We start from the raw sequence: 16,713 nt of genomic DNA on the forward strand, positions 1-16,713 counted from the left end.
CCATATATTTAAAATTATTTTTATTTTTTAACAATATTTCCAACATTTTTTATCCCATTTATATTTATATATTTTTTATTTTTTAACAATATTTCAAACATTTTAATTACATCACACGATTAATTCTCTATTTTTATTTATTTTAAAATATCTACTTTTCAAAAATTTAAAATAATTAACAAGCATATAAATAATTCAGGTTGATCAACTGCAATCTCCTTTTTTTCTCTCAATAAAACCCTAGCCTTCACTTTTTACTTTGGGGCTACTATCAAGTATCAAACCATATGGTTGATGTTAAGACCCAAATTTTTTATTTTTGACTTTTTGTTTTATGCTACAAATAAAGTTCATTCGATCTATTCATATACTGGGTTTTAAAGTCTCCTATGGTGAGAGTTTGAAGTCTTGTTATCGATGGTAAAAGGTATATAACATCATCTTGAGTGTCAATTCTGCTAATATAGAATCAAACTTATTTCTCTTTCAAAGCCACACCAAATCTAAAAACCCCTCGGAAGAGACTATTTCAAACAACGATGTGATAGAGGGAATGCTTCAATGTTAAATTTCTTTTATAATGATCGCGACCTTTTCTATATAAAATTTTGTTTGATTAAAATTGTTATGTATTTGATTGATTGTTACTCGTTTTAGATGTAGTATGCCATCTTTATCAATTAATTATTAGATTTCTTTCAAAAGAAAACTGATCAACCACAAAATAGTACTCTATGGGACTTATAAGGAATATGTAGAAAATTACATTCGTTTTTTAGGATAAATTTGGATTCTGTTTTGGATGCTCCACATCTAATCCTTCTTTATTCCCAATCTACCGTATATCAGAAAAAAATTTACATGTCAATATTAATTTGTAGTTGATTAAATAGATAAATAGTAAGTGTATTAATTTGTAGTTGATTAAATAGATAAATAGTAAGTTCCTTAAATACGTATGTTAAGATTTAGTAAATATTGAATTTGCAAATGAGAATAAAACATATTTGCGGGATATAAAAATAGTGAAGTATAAGTAATTAGAACAAGGCAACATATAAATTGGGTTATATTTCGCACATTTGTTAATGTCTTATTTCAATTTACATTGTTTTTAATTTTGTATATTGTATAAAACGGTACTTATATTGGGTGAGGATGAGTTTAAATGCATAGTCAGGTGGGCTAATATGGATATGAAAAGTTTACTCGCCATGGATAGGGGGTATGGAGAGGGCATACACTGCCTATTTGCCTTGCCTACTTGAGTCAAACTCATTGGGACGTGACTATTATACAAGTGTAGCAAATAATAAAAATTGTTCGATTGTATTCAAGGTTGTTAAAATTGAGATCCTACCTAAGATCGATAAGGATCAAAGGGGTAGAATCGAAATGTAGGCTCGTAAGATCTCACAAATATGTTTTGATATGCTATAAGATAATTAATCATCTGTTATATTTATTTTTTTATTTATCTTTAAAGTGTTAAACCATAGTAAAAAAATTATTTGACTTTATCTTTAATTTTATTAAAAGAAATACTTTTAAATAATATTTTTACTAGCTAGTTGTGGGGCCGCAGGCTATGCACGCGGTCTCCCAAGTTACCCTATTAAATTTAATAATACTATTTTATATACTTCTATTAACAATATGAGTATGTGTTACAAAGATATAAAGGATGAAAGGAGTGAAAATGTAATAAGATAAATTTTTATATTATGTAAGAGCATCTCTTAAAAAATAAGATTTATGGCTTAAATTTAACTTTAGAACATAGTAAAAATAAAATTTAAGTGTTATGTAAGGTGAATACATCCCATTCTATTATCATGTAATTGATCTAGAGCGAGGGGGGAAGTTGTGCTCAAAATCATTTTGTGTATTATTGCTCTTAAATTAAAAAAAAGGTTTTAAGGTGTTATGCTAAAAGGTGTTCAGAAACATCCAACGATTTTGCTTCAAACAAACCTAAAGTTGTCACTCTTGCTCTTAAATAGAATAGTGATCGTTTAAGAGGCTAATGTTGAAAAATTGCACCATTTTGCTTCAAACAAACCTCAAGTTGTCACTCTCACTCACTCGTCGAAATTTCAAACATTTGAAATGTCTATGGAGGTATATATCAGTTATCTACATGCCCATATTTTCAATGACAATTTCCTGTAATTCAACACTATCTAAAAGTATATATGCACTCTTTTCGACTTATATTGCCATCTTTTTCCTCAGGGAACACCAAGATAAAATTAGTGACCCAAAGATCAAATCATGTGAACCAAAAGGCAAAAGCGCAAGGAAAAGATAAAAAGCAATTCACATGGTCAATCCATACATTCTTCTGCAAATAAAAGCTGAGGCATGAGATTGATCTGATCTTCAAGTCTCAATATCAACGCCATTCAAGTAATAATTCAACACTCTCGTGTGCCCCAACGAGGCTGAAGTACCTTCGCCATATTATGCTCCATTCTTTGTCTGCATTTGATATTTCTCGGGCAATTTCTTCAAGGAAAAGCTGGAAATCACAAAAAGGAAAAATAGGCAAAATGAGCCAATCATTTTCATCACTGGGGTTATTCAAGATGACAAACATCAAGAGCTTTTCAAAAGGATACCTTGGTGCGGCTCTATGGATTCATAGCCCTTTAATTCAAAATCTTCTACACATGGAGTTTTCTTAGGTTGTCCATAAATTGTAGCTGAAGGTGAAAAAAACAATTATACATCTGATGATCCAAATTCCAATTATCATTATTTGCATGAAAATAAATTATCATAAGAGCTAATACAAATCAACAAAGATGAATATGTCATTATTTCCAAAATCTAATAATTGTTCAGAACACTATTACATGATACACTAATCTCCTAGCAAGTCGCGAATAAAAAAAGCGAATTATGGTCGGTTTTGAGATATTTTAGGGTCATATTGTAAATTCATAAAGCAAATTAACTGGCGAATTATATTACACCGGTTCAAAACCCTCTTTCATGATGTAGATACACTTGATTTCATGAAGCAAATAATCAAATAAATCATCTATCAAATCCAAGAGAATATCTTAACGAAAAATATTCCAAGAGAAATATTCATCAATATATTCTTCTAATAAAAAATTAATAAATCAATCGAAATTAGTTAATAATCAATAAGGAAATAACATAGCCCAACATCAAATTTCCAAATTAAAAATTTGAACCAGTAATTCAATCAACAAAGTGATAGCGGACAATCACAAATTAAATGAAAAAATCTTATGTATAAAAGGTCGAAGGAAACAAAAGCTCAACTGACGGTTGAAACTCATGATGTGTTAAAGACTCTAAGCCCTTTTACACGAGAATGATTTGGGACAAGAAATGTGGATGTAGTCTCTCTTTATACTTGTCGTTTAATATTCAAGTGATTCGAATTCGCGACTTTTTTCTCACGTTGGCTTTAAAACTCAAGCTCATGGTCGAAGACTCAATATTTCTTACATACACAATCATAAAAAGTAATAAGAAATTAGACAATTGTGCATAAAATTGACCAGAAATCTGACCTTTTTACAATTATATTTGGCCATTGTTTGGTACTAATTGATTGATCCAATCAAACTATCATCAAAATAACGAAATGGATGAGCAGCACTTTCACCCACAGCCTAAGTCCGGCAAAGTGAATTACTGCATCAAATCTGTTATATGCACGATGCACCAATAACCATTAAAACTATTTAAATTTTATCCAAGATTTTCCTGAAATTATTAAAATTCATTCCTTCAAAATTGTTGTAGAACGGATCGAAAGAAATGGAAGCATAAAAAGAGTAAAACGATGCTATCAACATATCAATAAATGAAAATGCACCTAATTAAGTGTATGTATATTACATGAAAGCCTGACTTTAATGACATCAAAAAGTGCGATGTAACAGTACGACATTCCAAATACGGAATCCTACAATTTGAGCCAAAAATCATCAACTTGCTGCACAAAACCTAACAAAATAAAGAGCTCAAATAACCCCAAAGACATGTCTATTGATCTTTTCTTGTTCATAAATGGGATTACTTTTATGCTGAATCCTATTATGTTTTAGATTATGATGAATCCTATTCTGTTGCACATAAAAGCCTAGATTGCAGATCCAACTATAATAACAATCATCAAGATTAAAGGATTTTTTAAAGTAATTAAAGAATTCAAATGATCAACATTAATGACTTACCTGTACTAATTTCATTCATGACAAAGAATTGATACCAAGGATGTATGAGTTGTTAGATGAGATTGACCGAGTCTAAAGTTTCTCAATCTTCAAGTGAGTTACAAAGAAATGGGAAGCAATCTAATGATATGAGCTACAATAATATTTGTGCAAATGGTTCAGCGATATAGTCCCATATTCCGAACACCTACTTCTAGGAAAGTTAAGTTCATGTTTACTTCAACAACCAGACTCATTTACCAATGTCAACACGTTAGCCATGTAGCCCACAATATTTTTCACCAAAATCAATTTAAGAGTTCATAGTTGTAGTTAATACCCAACACTGATCTCTTCAAAGCAATTTGCTAAGCTAAACAATTTGGTAAAAGATAATTAGGGGTGACATTTTAAATGAAAGGTGGTTGAGATTCTAACCGTGTGAGATTGATTGAACCATCAATAACTAAAGCCTTGAATTTGGGGGTGACATTTTAACATGCTCTAGTCCTAAATAACTTCAAATGGGTGATACACTTTAAGGTTTAGGACCACTTAGTTAAATTAAACTAATGACAAATGTTGTAGGCATGACAGTAGAAGATAACAATTCCGGGCTGCCACTTACTGAGATTGTAGCAACACAATGCAAGGATCAATGCATTCTTAATTTTTAACTCGACATTTTCAGGGAAATATAAAATCCTCACTCTGAAACCAAGATCAAATTAAAACTAAAATCTACAATTTTCAATTTATACCTTTTGACAACGCACACAGATCCCTGAACATCATTACTGCTCTGATATGAAGAAAATTTTTGAGAAAACATGAAATAAAAAATACAGAATAGAAAAAATGAGGAATAAGATGAAAATGACTGACCCATTGCCTGAGATTATTCCACGAGTTCCATCTTCTGCTCATCTTTCTTCGCCACCTTTTGCTCATCTTTCTTTGTTGCTTTTCACTTCCGCTCATACCACGCCATTGTCAACTTTCCCGGAAAGAAAACATCTATTAGATTGAAGAAATTACCTTCCAGATCTGATATAATTTGCATCCAAAATGGAGAGATGATCTGATATAATCCAAAAACCGTCCAAAACCCATATTAAAATTCTACACAACACAAATTTTTTCATTGTGTTTCATTTCTGAAAATTATACTATAGAATTCGCAAAGAAAACATTTATTAGATTGAAGAAATTACCTTGCAGATCTGATTTAATTTGCATCCAAAATAGAGAGATGATCGAGTATAAGAATCGAATGAAGGCGAAAAGCAGGCTTTTAGAGATGTTAGAAGATGGGGAAAAGCAATAAGATGGGAAAAGCAGGCAAAAAAATGCGAAAATGCCTAGAAAAAGCATTCTACAGTGATTTCTCAATGTCTCTGTTTGATTTAGCTCTCTAATCAATTTTTTTCCTTTTCTATCACATCCGACTCAATTTAACCAGTTTCATATAAATCAATACATGTGTTCTTATCCATAGGAATGGAGCTGGGTGTTTTAACACAACCAAACACCAAATAGCCATAAACATGAATAACTTATTATGTATTATTTTTATTAAAATTATGAACGAAAAGAAATTCATATGAGATCAAACACAAACATTAGAAAACAATGCCATTTTTTATGAAGAATGCAACCAGAGTAGAATCAAAGGTAGCACTATTACCTCCTTTGACTAACCTGAAAGTCCTACAAGCTGTGAGTCACGTACTTTTCGGTAAAGTTCACCCCAATTTAATCAGAGTTGAAATCTTCCTTCCATGAATCATATCCTCACTCCACTTTTTAAAAATTTTCAAGGCTGAATCACAACCATAGTGTGAAAAATCAGCCCCCAATTGAATCATTAGCAAACAGTAACAACATACAAATTAAACAAAACCTACAAATAAAAATACATAATAATTATTGTTCTAATAAACAAATCAAGTCATATATAAAGGAATTAAATGAGAAATTCCCCCCAAAAAAAGTAACAAATTTCACTGGTAATTAATAATTAACTTGTGCTCCATGTCACCACAATTCAAGAAAATTCAATCAAAACAAAAATGTAACAAAAATATATCATTACATGCTTCAAATGACAAAAACCTTCGTAAACAGCTAGAGTAGAATCAAATGTCTTCATCAGATACGTCGATGCAAGTAAATTAAGCACAAAAATGCAGCCAACAATAATTTTCAAACACTCGAAATAAAAATAAAAAAACAACCCAGAAAAATGCAATAAAATCTATTATATATATAAAAAAAACAATAGGAAAGCAGTGAATACAATACAATATATAAAGCTGATAAATATGATGCAAAAATGACGAAAAATCATCATATAATAAGGGAGTGATTGTGCACAATTCACTATTAGAGGCAAGTAGATACAATAGCTACATATTCATAACGGAAGCTCCTAAATACATAAGAAACCTCACATACTTGAATTTCATCAATAATTAGAAGCAAGTAACAAAACTTACACTCCTAATTGCTCAGAAAAATGCAAACTTCAACTTCCATATGCACTAATTAAAGAAAGTCAACATTAATTTACAACGAAGCTTAATTCCAATTACCAAGGATTTCAAATAAACATACAAATATAGATATCAGCGCATACCACAATAGCGCATACCACAATATTACAGTTGATACACTCGCGATTTCCAAATACTTAAAAAGACCTCGTATAATTTTCTCATCCTATTCTTCAATTCAATCACCAATCAACCTTATCATCATCATTAACAAAAACACTTCTAATAAAACCTAATTCCAACTCAAACCAAGAAAACTTATATTTCAATACTAAAATCACAAACAACTAACAGTACTATATAAATATAAGGGGTCTTAGGAGTGTGTTAGGGTTAAGCTGAGAGACTAATACAAGTGAGGCAACTAGGGTTTACTCCATTAGAGTTCCTTCATCTTTATATTAGGTTGTTTGTGAGAGACCACCATTAAAGGTGAGGTCTTTGCTTTGTGAGTGTGTTTTCAAAGCTTATGCGAGGCTTCTCATTGATGTATGTTGATATATTAATGATAGTAAGCATTGTTTGAGGGGAAGGTATCCTTAGACCTCATATATTGTGTCTTTTGCTTCTTGCATTGTTGTGCTCTGTTTTGTGGTTTACTTTGCATTAGTTTAGTTTGTTTCTTGTTTCTTCACCATTGCATTAGCCCATTCACAACAAATGCCATTTCAGGCTGCACCATAGCCTGCATTGCAACAAATTGAAATTGGGGGTAAATCCAACAAGCAGTCATCATCATCAACATTATAAAAGATCATTCAAAATCAAACTAATCTAAGTAAAAATAAAAGTCAACACTCTTGGCTACAATCTCAAGCATATAAAATCAGTCTAATCAACAAATTAATGGATAGAAGAATAACCAAAACTATCGTGATATAAGCTGACTACTAACGGCACCTCTGCTGTTGAGAACCCTAAAAAAAATCAGAAAAATCAAAATCAACCACAAACTACAATGAAAATCAAAGTTAACAAATTGAAGATTGGGAAAGAGGATAGAAGAAATGGCGTGTGATTTTGATAAAAACTGAATATGGAGAAAGAGGAGAGAAGAACTTCATGAAATCCAAAAATAAACTGATTTTTCATTCAAAAATAAACAAAAACCCTGAATTAATTCAAAAATATAACCCTAATTTTTTCATCCTTAACTCCAAATGAAAATATAATCTGAAAGCTCTCAATTACCTGAAATGCAGCCAAGAAATGGACAAATTAAGGACCGAAGAAGCTCAACAAGTCACCTAAAATAAAGCAACAGATGACATGAAGAAACGGACAATTCAAGAAGAGATGAAGGTAGATGAAAATTCAAAGAGGGAAGGTGAGCGAAGGTGAAGGAAGATGAAAATTCAGAAATGAAAGGTGAAAGTTAGATGCAAGAAAGAAGATCAGTAGAATAGATTGAAAAGGATGATGAATAAACAGGTGAAAGTTGCCACGTGTAATAATCTGGATACTTGCAAACACGTGTCAAAAGCTTGAATCTAACTATTCATTAGATGCAAAAATAAATAGTTAAAAATTCCTCTCTTCTTATACTTACTCCGTTCTATAATACTTACTACATTTTTTATTTTTGGCAATTTCATATTACTTGCTACATTTTCGTTTTTAGTAATAAAACAATCATTTAAAGTTCTATCTACCCCTATTTTTATCTTACTCTATACTCTATACTTTATAATAAAATATATACTATACCCTATAAAGTAACCTAACAATCTATTTTTCCTTATTTTTTTCAATTAATAATAATAAAATACTATACTCTATAAAGTAAACTATCAGCTACAGTGTAGGTCAATCACTTTTGTTAATTCCCGTGCTCATGCAAAGGTAGCAACAATTATGGAACGGAGGAAGTATGTAATAGATAATAAATATTTATTTTTAAGTCAAAATTAAAATATAATAATTTTTTAATGTTTGAGACTAATTTACCATTATTAAAATCATACTTGAAAACTCGAGCTCACTTGGATAATAAAATGAAATGGTAGATCAAATCAAATTCTAAAAACCATTATTGAATTACTTAGTGAAAAACTAGAAGATAATCTTAATCTGGGAAAAAGAAAAACGAGCTGCTTCATTCCAACATCATCGAGCTTCCCATTCTCCCCCTTCTTTCATATCCCTTTCTCTCTCACCTCCATCTTGATTCCCATCAATCCACTTTCCACTTTGTTTCATTATTCAAGTTTTTGCTTCTTGGATCTTCTTTTACAAGCTTGAAGGTTGAAGCTATATTTGGGAATTACTTCTTTAAAAATTAGGGTTAGGGTTACGTTTAGGGTTTAGTTTCTCATTCTCTTTGTATCTTTTGTTCCTTTTCGTTTTAGATTGCAAATTGCAATTTGATTATTGTAACATTGTTTTTGTTTTCAATTTCTTAATATATAAGGAATATTTGACATTGTATTATAATAATGAAGAAGGTTGTTTATACTTCAAATTAGGGGTAGGGTTAGGGGTTTTGATATCTCAGTTAATTTCTTGTTTCTTATCATTTTTGTAAATGGAGATGGAGAGTTCACGTAGACCACCATTTGATAGATCGAGAGATTTGATTGCCAAAAAGGCACGATTAACAGAAGACTCAACGACTCCCAATAGCAGACAATTCCAACAACCATTGCAACAACAGCGATCGGTGATTGGTTCAGGCTCAGGAGCTACTCGATATCGGACAAATAATAATGAAAAACATAGAGGTTCCGAAGATTCTAGTTGCGGCTCTTTAGAGCAATTTCAGCAGCATCAGGAACTGGTTAATCGATATAAGACAGCTTTGGCTGAATTGACATTCAATTCAAAGCCTATCATTACGAATTTGACGATTATTGCAGGCGAGAATTTGCAGGCTGCAAAAGCCATTGCGGACACCATATGTGCTAACATTATTGAGGTGAATTTGAATTCGGCTTAATATAAATGGTTTAGTTGCATTAGTTATAATTGTAAATATGTAATAGTTTTATATATAATGTAGTGTTAAATTTGCTGCATGGCTAGGCAGGTAAATTTCTTTGTACAGCCGCGGCAAGTCGGTAATCATAATGAGCCATTCGCCTTAATTTTTATCAGTCCTTGCAAATTCAATTCAATTCAATTATTATTGTAAAAGATGGAATTAATGAATTGGAAGTGTTTCAGGATTATATGTGTGTCCTTTGAATCTACATGAACAATTCAATTACAAGCAATTGATTTTAGTTATTTAGTTAAGCACATCTTGTTATCTTAAGTACGAAAAATGGTGTCTGGACTTCCGAAATTGTCCTGTATGCGCAAGTTCTAGATGCTAATAGTTTTTTGTGATGCAGAGCGAATCTATATCAAACAATTAAGTTTATGTGGTTGAATTTGGAGCAATCCATTTCTTTTGTTTTTCTCAATAGTCTAATATGTAACTTGCTGAATCCAAGAATTACTCTTGAACTTTGTTGTATCTTATCAAATCTTATTGACATACGTCTCTATACACTTATTCAATATTGCTCTAGTACCCGTGGGAGTAATTTCTATTAGAAGTGTATTGTCATGGCGGCTATGGGACTAAACACTGTTAACTACAATTTGGCTATCTAGTATGTCTGGAGTGTTTATTTTGTTTAACTGGACATCAATTGTTCTAATCAGAATGAAGATGGTGTTGCATTTGTCTTTTAGAACTCAGAAGTTGTGTAGTTGATGTCATTTCTAGCTGTTTTGACAGTGGAAATTTAAGTATTTATTTTACAGTTAAAAGCTTGAGCAGGGAATCCTAGTGTAACGTATATTGCACCATCATGCAACATGTATCTGAAAGATAAATAATCAATGGTGGAAGTATTATTACTTGGGTTTTGTTTAGAGACATTTCTTGTATCTCACCATTGTTAAAGTGTTGAATGAATTGCTGCCCTAAGTTTTTTTCTTTGTCGCTTTGCTGTCTTCGTGCATTATAGGGAATCCAGTTTTTTTTCTTTTTCTTTTTCAATTATGTAATATAGGATTTTCGATGAAGCAATTGTTCCTGAGATTGCTTTGAGGGGATTTGCCTTGATTTCATGGATGCCTATTTGCATTTAAAAGCATGAATTGGTGGATTTACATTGAGCTGTTTTCTCTACTGAAAGCAGGTAATGAAAACTATTGTTGTAGTGTAGAGAATCTTTAAACTCAGTTAAATGCTATTGGATTCATAGTTTGGAGAAATCGGATAATTGCTTAATAACTGGGAGCTGATTGACTCCCAAGGAAGTTGCTTTGTGGTGCTGATATTTGTATTCTTAAGACATGTTGTATTTCATAAATTGTTGGGGGTCAGAAGTGCATTAAACACTTGTGCGCATTTGGGCGACTTTAGATTTTTTGATATGTTCTACATTCGTCAGTAGCTTGCTGTTTTCTTAGATCAAATTTTTCTCTGTACTTTAATAATCATCTTATTGGTTATTTCTTTTTTTTCGACGTAATTTATTTTGTAATTTGATATTGATATATAATCTGTAGGTTCCTAGTGACCAGAAACTGCCCTCACTTTATCTACTGGATAGCATTGTGAAGAATATTGGTAGAGATTACATCAAGTATTTTGCAGCAAGATTACCTGAGGTTAGAATTTGAATATTTTTCAGTGTGACTCTGGTGATTGCTTGAAGTTCTAAAGTTTTGTGTTGGACAATTGGACATCTTTTCCTCTCCTTCCAGAGTCAAGTTTAATTGAAAATTTAGGATGAGATAAGCAACTTGTGCTTGTTTTATTTTGCTCTATGCATTTGACTGGAAAATATTATTTTTTTTATATTGGTTGCGGTTGAATTTTGTATATATCTTTCCTTTTGATGGGGGTCTAACAAGTGTTCAAATTCTCTGAAATTATATTTACAGTTTTTTTTTTCTAAGTAGATAATCACCACTGTCCTCTCTGAATAAAAGGTCCCTCGAAAAAGTTTGTTCCAAGCAAGAATGACAAGTGTTCTTGAAATAAAAGTTATTAGAAACTTAATTCTCTTATATTAGGTCATCACGTTCCTTTCCTATACATATGCAGTATCATCATGTATATTGCCTTCACGCCCAACAAAAATTAAATAAGTAACATTATATTTTCCCCTGTTGTGATGTGTATTTCTTATCCTTATTATTTTTTCAATTATCTTGTCTGTATTTGTTAAGCATTTCACTTCCTTTCCCTTGGAATGTTTAGGTGTTTTGCAAGGCATATAGGCTAGTAGATCTATCAGTCCATTCTGGTATGCGACATCTTTTTGGGACCTGGAAAGGTGTTTTCCCTCCTCAGCCACTGCAGATCGTTGAGAAAGAACTTGGATTTCCAACAGCTACCACTGGCCAATTGTCTGGAACTACCGTGTCCAAGTCTGATTCACAGTATCAGCGTCAGTCACATAGTATTCATGTGAATCCTAGATATCTGGAAGCAAGACAGCGTCTTCAGCAGTCTAGTAAGGTAAGATTTATCTCTGGTCTTATACTTTTTACATTCTTTGATTGCGTTGTGTGCGTTATACTGACGAGGTGTTACATTTCTACTGTTTAGAAAAGTTACAGAATTTGATATGGAGACTATTGAAAAACTTTTCTTGTCAATAAGAAAAGGGTGGAGAAGAAAGCAATGATTTCTAAGACATTCAAATTTACTAATCGTGTAAAATTGGATAGTTTTTTTTGATCTTCGATGTATAGTGGACTGATCCATTACCAAAAGCAATGTCTGAAATGTAACCATATGAGTAGTTGGTTACATCTCATGTGGATGCTACTTTTTTTGGTTTGTATTTGCTGCTTGTAGTCTGCTGGAGAATTTTTCATCACCATTTACATTATTGTTGATCTGAACTACAATTATGATATATCTAATTAGTTAGTTACAGACATTGATAACCATCAAAGAGTTTAACTTGATTCATGGTGGTAGTACAGTGCTGTATCATTTGTATTGTTGTTTCCCAAACACTTAACTTGATTAATCAAATTGCTTTTGTGTGATTCAATGGAAAGCTTCTGCAAATTTGGATAGGCTATTATTTTGTTCTTAAATTATTTTTAGAGAGGACTTGAAAGGTCTTACATCTGGGGCTGACTTGAATGATGTTATTTGGTTATCTTGGTATTGTTGTTAGAAAAAATCCTTTGGGAGGACTCGAAAGATTTTACGTCAAGGGTTGAGTTCTTATTCTTGTGTCAAATTATTCAGGTGAAGATTACAGATATTGGGCTCACAGATGTTGGGTCATCCGAAGATGTGGAGAGGCCAGAGAGAATTGTTGGTTTTGGACACGAAGGGTCATGGATGGATCCTTCAATGAAGTTGCATGTATCTGTTACTGTTTTCCATCTGATTTTTTGAGATATCCTGTTATCTGATTGCTATATTGGCTTTAATTGTCTACTTTATAATTCCATTTTTTTTCTTTAGAATATTCGTCCTCAAAGAGAACCAGTGAGAGAAGCCAGTCTTCAGAAACAGGGTGGTGGAGCATATGGTGATTATGATTTTGCACCTGGGCTTTCAAGACCTGTAATTACATCTAGTGCTAAACCTATGGAGAGGATTGTTGGACAGAAATGGCTTCGTGATGGCAAAGAGGGGGGAGAGTCAATTTCTGGCCAAAAGAATGTATACGATAGTAAACATGGGATTCCTGACGATGTAGCTGTCAGACCAGCAAGTAATATTCTTTATGTGCAGAATGATCCAAACACTGCTGCTGAGATGTCTAGGAACTGGAAAAATTCTGAACAAGAGGAGTACCTGTGGGATGATTTGGGAACCAAGCCTATGGATCCTGGTACTACAGCTACGATAAAGAAAAAAAATTTGTTCGATGATCCAGAGAGAGTGGTAAGATTTCCTAGGATTAGTTACCTATAGCTTTACAGTGACTTTTTGCGGGATGAGCTTTGTGCTTAACTATGGAAAGTACTTGGGACAAATGGAATATGCATGTCAGCAAATTTTTGATATTTTTTCATGCATGAGTCAACATATTTATGTTCACATATTTCAATGTGTGTCCATTTGTATTGAAATATGTATGTGATGGCTGCAATGATCTTGCATTCTTCCTGCTTCTTGGTCATTTTACAAAACTTTAAAAAATGGACTTTGAATCTTTCACATTATGCCCTTGCACGATGAATCCATTATTCTAGTTTGACCCTGCCTTCTAACAGATTATATGTGCATGTCTTACTATGATTGAGCTGTATCTTTTGGTTTCAAATGACACACCCTTGTGGGTTGTGATATAATCATGATAGTAGGAGGGAGCCTCTGATTTTATCTAATTATCATGTGTAAATAGTTAATGTAACAGGAACTCTTTCTCACAGCTGTTTTTTCCCGGCATGCCCTTATAATGCTTCTCTTTAAATTGATCTGCTATTGTCATAATTATTCCTTGTTTAAGTTGTTTTTGTGCAAAATACACAGATCCTGCTAACGGATATTGTATAACAAATCTGCAGGAGCTAAGTAGCCACCTTTCTAAATGGCAAAACCAGACTGAGGTCAGGTCCAACTTTGAGAGAGAACATTCGGCTGAGAGGCTTTCCTCTGAACAGAAAGAACAACTGCCATATGGATTTTCGAGGTCTTCTCATCCATCTCCTGTCGGTGTCTCTAGTTTTGGTTTCCCTACAACTTCTGTTTCAGCGTCTACTGGGCGTCATCCATCTCCAGGGCAATCTGTTTCAAACCAGCGTGTTCCTTCCTCTTCATTCTCTAAAAGAGATCCTCGTCAACTTCTTGTTGAGAAAGAACACGTGAGATCTCATCCCTTGCTTCGATCTGATCACAGGATAGCTTCATTATCTGGGCCATCAAGTGCAGGGGTTCGTGATAAATGTTTTCAGGATACTATGCCTACTAAACATCAAAGTCTTAATGTGCCGAAACCACAAGGACAGGCTTTGCAGAAACCACCTTCGCCTACAAGTTCGTTTCCGCAAAAGCATATATCGCCATCTGAGCAGCACTCCAGTTCAGAGACTGAGCTTTTGGGTGTTGGCCAGAAAGCTCAGAAGCTGGTTGGTTCCTTTTTAAAGAGAGGTGCCTCATCAGATAACCAAAATCACATTGATGGTAATATACAAGGCCAGTTGAATGTGAGTACTTTATTGGCTGCTGTTATGAAAAGTGGGCTTCTTGCTGGTAATTCTAATTCCAGACAAGCTGGGGTTCAATCTTCTTCATCTGCTTCTTTCATTTCATCAGGTCCATGTGGTTCAATTGCTAATGTCTCTCAAAGTAAACCAGAAAAGCCTCCTCTGGCGTCTGCAGTCTCTTCACCTCCTGCGAGCAATACATCAGCACCATCTTTGAATGCTGAGGCTGCCAAGTCCAACCCACTTTCAATTTTGGGTACATTGTTATCAAAGGGGTTGATTACTGCACCAAAAGCTGTAGCAACTGCTGCTGTTTCTGTGAAATCCGAGGACCAGCTTCCAGAGCAAAGCCATGCTGTTGAACTAGTATCTGCCGTTACAGATTTAACTTCCAAACTCTCTGATTCTCTACCTGAATCCTTTAGCAAGAAGGCTTCTTCCTTGGATTTTAAAGGGAAGACATTGGATACAATTAAAAGCGCAAAAGAAGAGGATGGAGATCTCATAGGACTCGAGTTTAAGCCGTGTGTATTACGAGATCTGCATCCTGACGTGATTGATAGACTCTCTGACAAGCTGCCGTATACTTGTGCTGAGTGTGGTCTTCATTTCAAACTGCAAGAAAGGCTAGCCAGACATTCAGAGTGGCATGCTTTGAAAAATTCGATGCGTAATTGCTTGAATAAGCCAACCAGGAGATGGTATTCAAAATCTTGTGATTGGATTTCGGGGAAGGTTGGATTTCCTTTTGGTTATAACTCAACTTGTCTCATGGATGGACCCATCCGGACGAGAGAAGAGAATGAGAAAATAGTTCCTGCAGATGAAAGTCAATGTGTATGTCTTTTATGTGGTGAGCTTTTGGAAGATTTTTACTGTCAAGAGAGGGAACAGTGGATGTTCAAAGGAGCGGCTTACTTTTCTACTATGTCAGAAAGTAACGGAGAAGGATCTTGCAATGATGACGGTTCACACAAGTTGATTGTTCATGCCAACTGTATGTCAGGTGACTCAGGTCATGACTTGAGCCTTATTAAGGGCAGTAAAGTGGTAAATTTTTATCTCTAGAATGTTTAACATAGATTTCTTTATTGTTGATTTCTGCCTCGTTAGTTAAGTATGATTTATTGCTTTGATTTATTCTCTCAAAGGGCTTGCTTACTAGGTTGATATATTTTTTTCTGCGTTTATCTAGTTCTATTGTTTTGCTGCCTCTGTTTGCATTATTGTCTATAGGAGAAATGGTTTAACTGCAAGCTTCTATTTGTTGGTTTTCAGGAGCAATCAGTAAACTGTCATCGAATTGGTTAGGCTTATGTTTGTTGATTATTTACAGTCTCTTCTGCCCTAATCGGATTATCTGTGATCTGTATGCTACAGGATAAGTGTACATGATTTTGTAAAGCAACCGGTACTAACCACTGATGGTAGCAGTGGACCAAGGAAGAGGGTTGCGATCATTGTTTTTGAAAGCTGGTGCTAAAGGTACAGTCAACCTTCTTTATGGCTCAGGTCAATGTATCTTCTTTCTCTATCATTACAGAGAAATCTAGGTGATGTAATGTAGGATTTGTTAGAGCTTCAGCCGTCTTGCCAGTTGCCCTTGCACACTTATTTTTATTTTCAATGATAGTAATGTGGGAAGATGAGTTGCATTTTATCCACTTGGATTGAGTTGTGTTGTTTCCATGGATATTTCGGCACAGTTGAAGTGAATTTGCTACCTTCATCACCGCCAGCACACACAGTCCAGCACTTGTAAAGCTATTTGAAAGTTGCTCATTTGAACTTTTTAGGTCGTACATGTTGTTTTGTTCATTGATTCCACCATACAAGTT

At 33.6% G+C, this 16,713-nt stretch overlaps 1 protein-coding gene and 1 long non-coding RNA gene across 11 annotated transcripts; one reads left to right on the top strand and one right to left on the bottom strand.

Moving 5' to 3' along the window:
• Positions 1-1,658: 1,658 nt before the first annotated feature.
• LOC130812869 (uncharacterized) lies at positions 1,659-8,154 on the bottom strand. 7 transcript variants are annotated; one of them, XR_009042135.1, is made up of 8 exons: positions 7,946-8,138; positions 7,618-7,671; positions 7,300-7,439; positions 5,085-6,021; positions 4,961-4,996; positions 3,552-3,686; positions 2,622-2,705; positions 1,659-2,521 (listed from the first exon to the last, which is right to left on the bottom strand). It is a non-coding gene; the product is annotated as an uncharacterized LOC130812869 (long non-coding RNA). The 7 variants fall into 7 exon arrangements; XR_009042134.1 differs by having other exon boundaries at positions 4,961-5,001; XR_009042131.1 differs by lacking the exon at positions 4,961-4,996 and having other exon boundaries at positions 1,665-2,521; positions 5,085-5,280; positions 5,414-6,021.
• Positions 8,155-8,690: 536 nt separating this feature from the next.
• Positions 8,691-16,670, top strand: LOC130812517 (uncharacterized). Of its 4 annotated transcripts, none has more exons than XM_057678004.1 (7): positions 8,691-9,668; positions 11,258-11,359; positions 11,955-12,215; positions 12,963-13,082; positions 13,185-13,610; positions 14,237-15,925; positions 16,154-16,670. In XM_057678004.1, the coding sequence occupies exons 1-7, from the start codon at positions 9,279-9,281 to the stop codon at positions 16,184-16,186; spliced, it is 3,021 nt and encodes a 1,006-aa protein (XP_057533987.1). In that variant the 5' UTR covers positions 8,691-9,278; the 3' UTR covers positions 16,187-16,670. The 4 variants fall into 4 exon arrangements, with proteins under 4 accessions (XP_057533987.1, XP_057533990.1, XP_057533989.1 ...); XM_057678007.1 differs by having other exon boundaries at positions 16,256-16,670; XM_057678006.1 differs by having other exon boundaries at positions 14,237-16,670.
• The last annotated feature ends 43 nt before the right edge of the window (positions 16,671-16,713 follow it).

This window comes from Amaranthus tricolor, chromosome 5, assembly GCF_026212465.1.
Source record: "Amaranthus tricolor cultivar Red isolate AtriRed21 chromosome 5, ASM2621246v1, whole genome shotgun sequence".
Taxonomy (NCBI): domain Eukaryota; kingdom Viridiplantae; phylum Streptophyta; class Magnoliopsida; order Caryophyllales; family Amaranthaceae; genus Amaranthus; species Amaranthus tricolor.

Bases quoted from the DNA above. Each gene is read 5' to 3' on its own strand.
- LOC130812517 (XM_057678004.1), top strand. From the start codon at position 9,279: ATGGAGATGGAGAGTTCACGTAGACCACCATTTGATAGATCGAGAGAT. The intron at 11,360-11,954 runs GTTAGAATTTGA...TGGAATGTTTAG, and splicing joins TTGCAGCAAGATTACCTGAG to GTGTTTTGCAAGGCATATAG. The intron at 12,216-12,962 runs GTAAGATTTATC...CAAATTATTCAG, and splicing joins GTCTTCAGCAGTCTAGTAAG to GTGAAGATTACAGATATTGG.